Source organism: Nyctereutes procyonoides, unplaced genomic scaffold (assembly GCF_905146905.1).
Source record: "Nyctereutes procyonoides isolate TBG_1078 unplaced genomic scaffold, NYPRO_anot_genome, whole genome shotgun sequence".
Lineage (NCBI taxonomy): Eukaryota > Metazoa > Chordata > Mammalia > Carnivora > Canidae > Nyctereutes > Nyctereutes procyonoides.
In genome coordinates, this window is record NW_026575042.1 from 49,405,710 (window position 1) to 49,418,583 (window position 12,874).

The following is a 12,874-nucleotide window of genomic DNA, read 5'->3' on the forward strand; positions in this document are numbered from 1 at the left end:
TAATGTCTCTGATATCAAGGATTACCTGGCAGTCAGTGTATATGTTTAATGTGAAAAAGTTTATTTTTTTCCCCCTCAAAAAGCAGAGTTAAGATGATGGTGTATTTTTGTGCATTTTATACTCGGTGCTCTCTCGTAGTCTAGAACAAGTCACAAACTGGCCCATCATAGGCTTGAGTCCATATCAAGGCATTTTTGTTTAACCTGCAGTCGTGTTGTGTTTTTAAAGTCTGGATCAGTTGCCTGTAATTTTAAAAATTGTAAGATTTTACTTGAGAATCCAGATCTCTTGATAACCTTATAGGACCGGAAACCCTAGGCCTGTATTCCCACGCGGCAGTGGTTGGACATGGCTGTTGTGTTTGCTTCATTTGTTCTCCAGGTTCGAACAGTCTTTATCTAGATGATGATCGGTTTATATGGACTTCCTGGTCCCTGTGTGTGCTTGAGTTTGTAAGTTAGTTGGGTCCTCGCTAAGCTATGGTAACGGAGAGACCTAAAAATAGTGAAGCTCCAACAGAGTATTTCTGTCTCCTGTTATCCTACAGCCTCCAAATCCAAAGAACCACAGCTTCTTTGACCACCTTCCTGCTAACATCAACCTCTTGTCATGTTTTGCGTGAGTCTATTTGGTCAGAGTTGGTTCCCCAATGCTTTGTTCACATTTCATGCCACAGGGAAAAGAAAAGATTCCTCTTTATATAAGGGATGCAGAAGAAGTTGCGTGCAGGCCATTGGTTAGAACATTGTCGTGTGACTACTGCTAACTATCAAGGAGGCTGGGGAACGTAGCCTTAATGTGGGGGGCCATGGAGGTAGGTGCCTCTTTAGAACCTGGTTGACGGGGAAGAAAAGTTCTACTCATTAAAAAAAGGGAATCTTGGACCCCAAAGGCATTTAGCAGTCCTGCCACTGTTTGCATCCTCTGGTCTGGGAAATACGGTATTTATACCCAAACTACACGTCGGTGATCAAATCTAGAATGAGTAATACGGGAGAGGAATCTGAGGCTCACAGGTTTGCCCTGGAACACTCAGCAAAGCAATAGTAGAACCAGAGCTAGAACTTTCGTCCCTGTCTGTTGCTCCTCCCATCAGATCATTCATTCCAACCTGCGGAGAGTAGGACTTTTTACCAGGAGGGTTCTTTGAATGAGCGAGTGGTAGGGAAAACCCAGCACTGGCATTTGCAGCCCAGAAGTCATTGGTTCAAATTAGGTGCCCTTCGATGATCTGGATCAGAGTCACAGACACACAGCATGCTTGCTGCCTTGCCCCGCTTCCGTAGAGAGGACTACTGGTCCCTGTACCCCTTCCTGCTAACCTCGGTCCCTGGGGTACTTCTCAGGTCGGCGCTCTAGCTCCAAGCAGCCAGTGGAAAGGAGTTGGCATGTGGGATGACATTTGTCATCCTGGAAACGGGTAATTGCTAGAATACTTCAGGACCCTCTTCCTCTCTTAAAATCCATTATTGGGGGAGGGGGGACCCCTAGAGGAGTATATGTGGCTACAGGAGAAATTCCAATTTTTTCCTTATTGCCCTCATGATATTTGCTCCCGTCTCCCAGTCACTTCCACCTGTAATCCCGCACTTACTTTCTATTCTGCATCCCTAGCCAGCTATCAGGTAAAAGTTGATTCTAGTTTTCCCACTGCCTTGCTGTCTCTGAAAAAAGTTAACCCCCTTAAATACTTTTTCCTCAGTGTGGTATTGCTTCATGAAAAAAAAAATGATGAAAAGGATAGACTAACGAAATGACATGCAGTGGAAGTCATAAAGCTGGAAGAAGCCCTGATAGGATTATATCAGTGAATCACTGGTCTGCATTGATTTGCTCCCTTTATATATGCTGTTCCCTTTGCCTGGAACATTCCACACACACCTGGATCTGCCCATCCCCCTTCCTTTCTCCTTACCTTTCATTTTTTTAAAAGAAGATTTTTATTTATTTATTTGAGAGAGAGAAAGAGAGAGAGAGCTCGCACAAGCTCGGGGAAGGGCAGAAAGGGGAGGGAGAAGCAGTCTCGACTTGGGGGCTCACTCCATCATAGGACCCCAGGATCATGACCTGAGCCAAAGGCAGACGTTTAACCAACTGAACCACCCAGGTGCTCGTCTCCTTTACCTTTTAAAATTAACTATTAAATTTTATTTCTTTGGGACACCTGGGTGGCTCAGCAGTCGAGTCAGCCTCAACTGGGTTCCTGGGATCGAGTCTCGCATTGGGCTCCCTGCATGGAGCCTGTGTCTCTGCCTCTCTCTCTCTGTTTCTCTCATGAATGAATGAATAGATAGATAGATAGATAGATAGATAGATAGATAGATAGATAGATAGATAGTACTTCCTCATGAAGGCCTTCCCTGGAACTTTTAACTAGATGAAGATACCTTTATGTTCCCATAGCACATGGCTTTCTGGATACTTTTTTATTTTAAGTCATTTCCCCTCCCCCCAACCCCTCATAGGAAACTGTAAAATTAGTGGGAACGGTGGCATGTCTCACTGATTTTGTTGTTTTATTTCCAGTATTCAGCCTGGATTCTGACTCTTACTCATGCTCAAAGGAATACTGAATGAATGAATCAGAGGATGAATCAGTGGTTGAGGGGACAGATGGTGGAGAAGAGAGGAAAGAAAAGGAAGGCAGAAACATCCCATTTCTTAGAGGTCCCTCCTAGTTCCTAACCTTGACTTTGGGGCAGATGTGAGCTCTAGAACATCAGTAGCTGATGGACTCTATTTCCCAAGCATCTTATAAACATCTTACAAACCGTGTATCACTTTTCCTCTTTTTAATCTCCAGCTCTTCCTCAGCTATATTCAGTTTGCCTGAGATATATTCATGCATTCGGTGGGTCCTCGACTTGTGGGTCCCACATTATTTTATTGGAAATAAATAAGAAAAGTTTTGAGGTTCAACATGAGGTCACCAACTTTTTAGCAAGACGTGTGCTCCATCTTTGACTAGGGAAGTCTGGCTTCTTTGTCTGGCACTCTAGCCAGGGATTTTCAAACTAGACCGTGGAATCTGGTTTTGCAAATTATGCTTCAGGGGCTGGGGATGAGGGAGGGTCACACCCCCTCTTTGATCAGAAGGGCCCTCATCATAGGTCTTGATCAAATCAGTACCTAAGCCCATTTCCCTAGGTCCTCCTTGACCCCCCCTTTTGGGGATATCCAGCTCATTCAGATAATCAATCTTAAACCAAACTTCTTATGAACAATGCAAACAGCACAATTATTATTATTATTTTTTTAACAGCACAATTATTAGGAAAGCTTTTGCTGCTTCTGCTTCATGGAAGCTTGTTTCCCCCCCCCCCTTTTTTTTTTACTTTATTTTGTTTTGTTCTTTTTGTGGGGCTTTTTGCCTTTGATACCCTCCAAATGGAATTTTTGTGTTGTGAAGGCATTCAAAATAGTAAAATGCCTTATGCTGTTACACCAGTAAGTAATGAAAATAGATGAGGCATTTTTTTTTTCAAGAACTATTTCTTACCTTCTTCCTCCAAGAGAAAAACCTCTTTCTCTTGTTAAAAGACCTTCTTGCCTCTCCAACTTATTATGTGCTTTTATTCTGGCAATTTTAAATGTTATATTTTGAGAAATGCATATTGTATTCATCTGGTTATTCTAAATTTAAATACCTCCATTCCTTTTTGTTTACTCTGCTTTCCCTCTCACATAGAGGGAACATACCCTAAGGCAATAAAAACCAGAAACATATATACATATATTTATGTTTTTTACATGACAGAATCATATATTTTCTTTTTTAAAAAAAGATTTAATTTTTAAGTGATTTATTTCTTTTTTTAAAAAAAAGATTTATTTTTTTTAATTTATTATTTTTAAGGTGAGGCAGGAACTGGAAGTTAGAACTATAGGAGAGCCGGGGAGTGAGGCAGAGGCAGACAGAGAGAGGAACTCAAGCAGACTCTGAGGTGAATGCAGAGCCCGACTCAGGGCTTGATTTCATGACCCTGAGATCAGACCTGAGCGAAAATCAAGGGTCAGATGCTTAACAAGCTGCAACACCCAGGTGCCCCACGATCATATTTTCCTAATAATTAAGGTTGCACATAGGCAGACTTGAAGAGCTAAATGGGACATTAGAGTTTGGTCCAAACCATTAACCCTTATCTTACAAATGAGGAAAGAGAACCAAAGAAGTAAAATGGCTTGCTTAAACTCACAGATTAAAAGATCCATGTGTCAGTTAAGAACATTAGTTGGAAGCAATAGAAACCTACTCTGATTAACTTGGATGACACACCCCTACCTCAAAGGACAGAAGTAGTGAGATTTGAAAGAATTCTAGGCCTTCCAAGTGTATAAATTTCTATCCAAGGAAAACAATCGGAGACATAGACATTACCCCCAAAAAAGTAATCATCTCATTCATGGGATTTTTCAATGGAACCAGCTTTATGTGAGGAAGCTCTTCTTGTATATTGACTGACGGACTGAACGGAATGACGGCCTGAATTTTCTTAAGAAATTGCTCACCTTCAGAAGAGTCTCTGAACTCTGTATTTGGGCATAAACTGGAATTGTCTTCAAGGCTTCCCTTTCTTTACCTCTGTAGATTATCAAGGCTAATTGTTACCGTATCCTCTTTTGTAAAGAACTCTGTAGGTTAGCAACCCTAAATATTTGAGCGTCCCTGGGTTATAGTTAAGGTTATGCTCTATGTTCACCTGAGACGTTAGCATCAGCCAGAGTGGTGGTTTCCAAACCTACGACCTCTCCGTGGGTGTCGGAAGAGGGTCTGTGGGGCCACACACTCGTGTCTGCATACTTCAAGACAACCCAGCATGATTTATTTTACGTGCTTGTACATCAACAAAATATTTATTTGCACAAAGCATTTCAGGGCAAAAAAGAAAAGTGAGAAAACCCCTGGGGTAGCAGATGAGAGCCAGGGGAGGTGAGGCAGGAACTGGAAGTTAGAACTGTGGGACATAGTGCTCTGAGGCATGGTGGGAAGAAGAAGTTCAGAGTCATGAAGAATTTAATCCTTTTAGAAAAACCGGGAGTTTATAAATAATGGAGATGTTTGAGGGTTGAGGATAGAGGACTTGGAACCTGGCCAAGGATGGTTGGAAGCCAGAAAGAGATGATCCAGGATCTGCGTGCCTGAATAAGAGAAAATGCAGACCAGAAAAGAAGGAAAGAGCACAAGCTGAGGTTTGCAGTCCTTTAGATGAGCAGGTGCAAGCTGGGACTGAGTTAAACCTAGAGAGAGTTTTGTTTGCCCACTTATCCAAAATACAAGCTGAGAGAAACTGTTCCAGACTTGGGCTGAGAATAGAAGTCTGATGACTTCTAGAAAGTGAGGGAAATTTACTTAATATACTGAAATTTTAAATTCATTTTTTTAAAAACCATCGATAATTATTGAGCTTCTACTATGTGACAGATACTCTTCTAAGCCGTAGAGATATCAGGAAACAAGGCAGAAAAGGTCTTTGTTCACCTGGAGCTCCTGTTCCAATGGAGATAGACAACAAAGAAACCAGTAAATAATTTAAGGAAATAAGATGAATGCAGACAGTAGTGTTAGAAAGGAAACAAAACAAGGTACTGTGGTACAAAGTGAGTGACTGGGGACAGGGGTAGGTGGATCATTTAGATGTAATTTGATTTCGGTTTTTAAAAAGATCACTCCGGCTGCTGCTTGGCTGACTTGATAAAACAGATCCTTCGAGGGAAACTGCTGACCTCATTTTGTCCCCTCTGGGCACCAGGTGACTAGCAGTCAGGATGTTTTACCCAGTCCAGGTATCTGTATTTAACAAAACACAAAGGAGCTTTGAAACTTGAGACTTAGCGAGTATGACAAGACTCGTCTTGGTTGTATGGCGTTGACAAGAGAATTTTTTTGAGACGGATTGACCCTGGTTTATAAAAAGAACTATATGCATCTTCTCAAACGTGTGCGGTAGGCCTTAGAAGTTACACAAGTGCTCACAGTTCCCAGGCTCTCCTCATTAATAATCTGATGAAAGCCCCAAGGAATCCCCATGCGGGTCCACAGTGGATCCTCTTGTGTCCTGTGTTTCTCCTGCTCAGATCGGATGTCCTTTCCCTATTCTGGTCCCCAGGAGGGGCTGTGTGATTCTGTGTATCTGCACTCCCTCTTTGGGGGAGCCAGTCATTACCTGCTGGCTCCCTGCACGCTCCCTGACAATGATGTTTAAACTGGGGGGGAGAAAAAAGGAACGAATCTTTTTGATGGGAAACCTATCTTTCCTGCTTGGTGTCCCCTGTGGGTTCCTTCAGGAAACTTTCTTTGTAACTTTATTAAAAATCCCCGGACATCCGTGGCTGAGGATAGCACGGTTCTTGGACTTTTCAGTTACGTCATGCTCCACATGCCCCCCCTAGAAAGGGGAAGGCAGAACGTTGGTAGGAGCTGGGTGTCCTGGAAAAGAATCTTTGGAAGTGAAACTCCTGATCCTCCCTTAGGTGGTTGTCACACTGAAGTACCAAAACATCAGCCAGTCTGACTGGAAAGCTATCTGTTCATCGCTGGGTCTTGCTGTTATTCATAAACAAAGATACTAAAGTTGTTGGATTGTTTTTTTTTTTAAGATTTTTATCTATTTATTCATGAGGCACACAGGCAGAGGGAGAAGCAGGGTCCACGCAGGGAGCCCGATGTGGGACTCAATCCCGGGTCTTCAGGATCAGGCCCTGGGCCAAAGGCAGGTGCTAAGCCGCTGAGCCACCCAGGGATCCCAAAGATACTAAAGTTTAAAGGACAATAGTCACATGTCATTGCTGTCTTTCTCTCTGGCAACCAACAAATACCAGCTTTTTTCCAAGTAGGAGAAGCCCAGTTTCTGAAGACAGTCAATTTATAAATGCCAATGGTTGGTCCTGCAAAATGAAGATGGTTCTGCTTAGAGTGACAATTCGTGGTCTTAAGTGTTAGTAAATATCATCTCACTGAAAGCACAGAATTCACAAACTCACAAAATTGCTCTTACGGATTTTACCATAAAACCATGTAAAACCAATGATCATCTTTGAACCTGCTGTTATAGGAGTTGGGATTTACAATGTTTTATTTTTTAAAAGAAGGGCTACGTAGATATTTCAGTAGATTCCTTTTCACATAAAGGATCACCGCATGAAGGCTTCAACCAGGCTACCTTATGACTGTCAAGATGGTCGGCTCTGACCCTTGTCCTAGTAACTAATTGCCCTCTCCGTGACAAAAGAGGAAAATTGAATTTCAATCTTAAAAATATCCTACCCGATGTACTATTTAAATGTTAAAACATGTTGATTACGCTCTCCCCAAATCCTGACAATTACTATCATTTGGCATATTACATATCTACAAAGTACCTCAAGGAAGAAAATGAAAACCTTAGGGTAGGATCCTATCTTGTAAAAAAAAAAAAAAAAAAAGGATTTCACAGCAGGAGGAAGCCTGGGTTCTGACAGGTACTAGATAAATTTAGAAGCCAGGAGAGATAATCAAGATACTAAGACACATGTTTTAATCAGTCACATTGGAATAGTTGCCAAGTAATGGAGCTCATTAAAAGAAGTGGTGTATTCCACGTAGCTGTATTAAATATTCAGGCATCCCAGAAGCTGGTGATAACCCAGGCTTCCGGTTTTCTGAGAAGTTTTTCCTACTCAGTGACTAGGAGCACCATCCAAAGTTCTTGTGCTTGCCTTCTACCAAGTTCTATAGTCCTTAAAGATAAAGACACAGGAGTAGGAGTAGAACCAGTTTGCAGAGTCCGTGAAGTGCAGGAGAGCATTCCTGTTATTGCTTTCTCACCTCATTAACAAAAAAGCATCCCACAGAATAAAAAAACAAAAATCTCAGCAGACTGATATTGGAAAACTCAAATTACCGTTTCCTTCATAGCCGGTAGTAATTCCCCACTGAATGCAGATGAATTTATATTATTTGAAATATAGTTAATTCAAAACACCGCATGCTTATACTTTGGAATAGTTGGTCCCATGAGGTATGAGCTCAGACATGTTGTTTACTTCCAAGTGAAACAAGAATTCTGATTACCTTTTAATGGGAAAAGAATGGGCTGGATGAGAATATACATAAAAACATCCTTTTCTCCCTGTTACCTTAGTGATTAGGTTCTTGATACAGACTCGCAGCTGAAAATAGTTTGCTCAGTTGAGTAGCAGATCCATGTATAGAAATGCTAGTGAGATACCCCAGCATTACAGGGTATCTGTGGAAAGGGAAACCTTCTTCCTGGGGAACTGTTTATTTACCATTTACTGAAAGTTATGGAATGCCCCTATCTAAACCTTACCTCCAGTTGTCCTCTTGATTTTCAGATTGAGAATACCTATACACCTCGCTTGATAAAATAATTATTTCCCTGTAAGTTTTATGTTTGATCCCTTGATGAGTCACTGTAAATTCAGATGTGCCCTTTGTGCTCACAGTGAATATAGCGTTGCCCCTCTCACTGATAATCAAGGAGTAGGGGGTATAAAACCCTCTCAAAACTACAAAGTGTGAAGCACTGTATAACCTTCCTTCACATTTATCCTGGGAATGGTGTTAGAAACCTAGAAGTGCCCGTTAATCCATTAATCCCACACTTGTGTGGCATGACTACCCCAATTGTGGTTGTCTGTCATTAAGCTGGTGCTAGAAAGTTGAATTTTTAGTAAATTTTAACAAGGCGAGAGCATAATTTATTTTAATTGCTGATGGATAATAATGGTCAAATTATTTCTATTAATTAATTGGTTGTTAATATTATTAATTAATAACAATCTATTATTAGATGGGTTGAGACTTACGGAGGTGGTATTCAGTTTCCTGGTGTTGACGCCATTCTGAATTTGAATACGGCATTTCTATATTCCATAAAAGGTTGATAACATAACCAGCTTATGGCTTACCTCACAAAGTTAAAATGCATGTGGAGGTAAAACAAGAAAAACTTAAGTTCTTGGAAAAGAGCCGATATCCAAATCTAGAAATTTTATATTAACATGAGCCAGCTATAGAATTAATTAAAATCTCCAGGTTGGTGGACCTCATGAGAACACAGTCTCATTTACATACACACACCAACAAACAAAAAACAACTGCTTGGCCAAAAAAGACACAAAGATGCCCCGATAATATTATGTGAGTTTGTGGCCATCTCTTCATGAACAGTTTAAAAAGATAGATGGTAGCAGAGAAAACTTGAGAAATGGAATTCAGGAAAGGAACTTACTATTATTTAAGAAAAAATGCTAGGTTATTGTTTATCAAGTGTTTTTTGTAACTGCATTCTGAGTAAGGCAATTTAAAATGGTGACTAAAAATAGAAAATTACAGAATTGCCAAACCAAATGGTTATAAATTACTTAGTACTTCCAAAGTGATACTCGTTTGTTCTGCTCTAACTCAAACCCATGACGACTTTTTAAGAATTTGTACAGGTCGTTTCTTTTAGGATTTAGAAAAGGACTCCTACTTTACTGTGTTTCATGTGTTACTGAAAATTAATAAACGAAATTTAAGTTAAATTAACATGATTAAACACTTAGAATGTTCTCCAGCAATTCATTGCTATTTATTTCTTGCAGGCTTGTACAGCATATAAAGATTTTATGATTTCTGTGGCCAGATTGATTCGTAAGGAGAAAGGACTGCTCATCGATGAAAACCAGCTTTCTTTGGAAATGAACAGAGTTATGGAATTGGAAAAAGAAATTGCCAGTGTAAAACACAATTTCTCTAATACATTGCATGGTGTTGCCGCTCTTTTCTTTCTCTTTCCTCTCTGTCATACTGTAAAGGTCAAAGGTGCAACTTTTTAACCAACCTGTAGAAATGCGTAGCTCAGTAATGAATCATTGACATGAAGAGGACCTTTGAAACTGTAGAGTTTTGTAGTAAGCTAGGTTTCTGACATCCGGGAGACATAGCTAAGTTTGACAAATATTAAACTAGATACACTGAATTACCTATGATAAGTGGCTTATACCAAAAGCCCAACTACTTGTAGCCGAACCGTTGTTGAGATGTCCTCGAGACTCAGGGCGCGTGTGATTGCTAAGTGTTCAGCAACGCTGTTTTAGTTTTGATGTGTATAGTGTTACTTTGTTTTATTTTAAAGTTTAGGGTGATCACGAAGATTGAGCATCCCTCTGCTTAGAAATATTGGTCCCTGAACATAGCCACATGGCAACGCGATGTCATCGAGGTCCGACTGTCAGGCTGGCTCAAAGGACCCGGCAGGAAGGGTTGTTGGCAGCAAAGCCCATAGTGTGTTTTCCTGAGTTCCCTCTAGTTTCACATGAACCTGGAGTCTGAGTTGGCACTTTCTTGTCTGCTGTTCCTCCGCCAGAGTCTAGAGTCTCGAGGAGTGAACTCTGGCTAAGCAGCATCAAGGTTACTGATTCAACCCGTGGTCAGTTTCCGTCTACGATCTGCAGGGCTCCCTCTGACATTGCAGACGGTCTGTGCTCCTACAGCCCCGTGCGCTTGCCACTGCCATCAGAATCCTGAAGACTAAAGACCCTGGAGGGCCATTTGAGCTTTCCTGGAGCTACGTGAAACCAAAAATCTCCAATTGGAACCAGACTTTGCTTGGAGCTGCAGCTGGATGAATGGCAGCTGGATGGGTTCCATGCGGTTCTGTGCCAGAAACAGAATTATTAGAGGATAACTGTTTGCTGGCCTGGGTTTCTACCACTTGCACCTTCCTAGACCATGTTCTCCTTTGATCAGCCATAGCTCTCTGACAGTTGTATCTTACCTCAAAATCATTTGTGTCTGTGTTTTTCCTCCTCTCTTAGACTTAGGTTAGGGTGAGGTCTTAGTCTTCTTTGAATCACCTGTGTATCTTTGGCATTATCCAGCTTATTATTCCATTCACATGTTCATGAATAATTTTTTTAAGCAGTGAATAAGTAAGTGACCTAAAGAGGAGATTGCAGCCATCGTCACTGAGAAATAATTCCCACATTGAACTTCCGCCTTTCGTCTCTCTTGACTTAAATTTGCCTTTTCCTATTTCCACCCCTAGATAGGGAATTGCTATTGCATTTCTTTTTTTTTTTTTGATTCAGTGAAAAAATAAGCAAGTAATTAAAACTGGATGCTGCTGAGTAAGAGTATACTAAACTGGTGAGGCAGCAGGATAGGAGGACAGTCACAGAAGTAGGAGTGCTAGCACTCTCCTCAGATAATTGTGATGTGTACTAGGAATTTTTTTCTCTTACTTGCTTTAAATTCTTGCAGAAAACATTGTGGCTTTTTAGGTTATTCTGTTTTTCTTGTCTGGATCTTAACTGGGATACTGAATGGGGGCGATGAGCACGTGGGAGACAGTATTTGAGAGATACATTGCAGATGACAGTGTTTTAGAAAGTTATCTTAGAAAACAATCGCAGAAACAACTGAGCCATAAGCCTTAGAAGGAAAGAGGCCTGTGGACACTGCCTATGTGGTTCAGCGATTGTGAAAGTATAAAAAGATTTTTGAAGAATCTTATACTTGACACGGTAGCCAGATCTTGATGATTATTACTGAGTATACTTAAAATCTCTTAAATTTCGCTTTTCTTTTTGATACGTATTTATTTTAACCATAAAAACAGTATGCAAAATAGCGCTTAAATTATACTTATTCCATATTCCTTTTTCCCTCATGTAGAGTTAGATTTCTCTAAAGTATTCTTAGTCCTAAAATAATTATTGAAAATTAAATCCATAGGCTACAACTAAACCTGAAGATCGAAATGATCCCATGCTTCTTTATAACAAAATGACATTAGCCCAGATCCAAAATAACTTTACACTAGAGATTGATGGGAAGGTAAGTAGCAAGTTCCATGTACTCTGTTATTGTGCCATTTCTAAACTTACAACATTGAAATACAGTTTGTTAAAATTCAGGGATTACTTATTTATTGAAATAAATTGAACTTCAAAATGATTTTAGATGACACCAGCCATTTGACTTCATGACAAAACCAGAAAAAAAATACGTGAAGTCATTGTATTATTACATACAGTTAGAGTGAATTTCAAAGGTAAAATTCCTTTCAAGGCAGCTATACAATGATACTAGAAACTCTTGTAGCAAAGGGTTTGGAAAACATTAAAACGGAAAATCCTCCTGAGAGATGATTATAAAGCCATTGGACTTGGACAGTCAAATAATAAAATTACTAGATTTCTTTTTAACTCCTAAAAAGGATAATTTGTTTATAGAACTTGCCATATTCTCATCAAGGCCATCTATCAAGATGTCGAAAGCAATGATGGAGAAATAGTACACAAGAAATAAGAAGAAAAATCCATCTCACAAATTCTATTTATAAACAGTAGTAATTCATTAGCTAAGATGTGATCATCTCTTTGGGGGACTATGCATATATCCTTGTGTATTAGGAAATAAGGCCAGATCCATGGGAAGATCTACAAACTGTCACATTCAGTGATAGAATTCTCTTTGGCAATAATTATAGTAAAAGAAGGGGGGGGGGGACTTTTTAAAGGCATGTCCTATTGTTAGGAATTTGTCATGTAGAACTGTCTAATATAACAAGGGCTTCATTAAATGTGTTTTGAAAGAATGGTCCAAACCATGAAGGGAAATCAAGAGAAGTATATAGCACTTAATAAGTGATCAGTATATTTATATACTAACAAGTGTAAAAACTTCTCAAATGCTGAAATGTGGCATTTCAGCAAGATTTGCATAATCTCATTCTGTGCCTTTTTTTTTTCCTTATATCCACCGACAGTTGAATAACCATAATTCCTATTTAGAGAATAAAAGATAAGATATCATGTTTTAGCAGCTCCTCCAAAGTCCAAAAATTGCATTCCTACAGACTCAATATTGATAGTTTCACATGT

General features: G+C 40.0%; 1 protein-coding gene across 6 annotated transcripts in view; it reads left to right on the plus strand.

Moving 5' to 3' along the window:
- The window catches only part of MME (membrane metalloendopeptidase), a 138,904-nt gene that overhangs the window by 79,857 nt on the left and 46,173 nt on the right, over positions 1-12,874 (plus strand). For all 6 annotated transcript variants that reach the window (XM_055321368.1, XM_055321369.1, XM_055321374.1 and 3 more), the window contains 2 exons: positions 9,590-9,724; positions 11,724-11,825. In XM_055321368.1, coding sequence (XP_055177343.1) covers positions 9,590-9,724; positions 11,724-11,825 — 237 coding nt within the window. The remainder of the gene's footprint in view (positions 1-9,589; positions 9,725-11,723; positions 11,826-12,874) is intronic.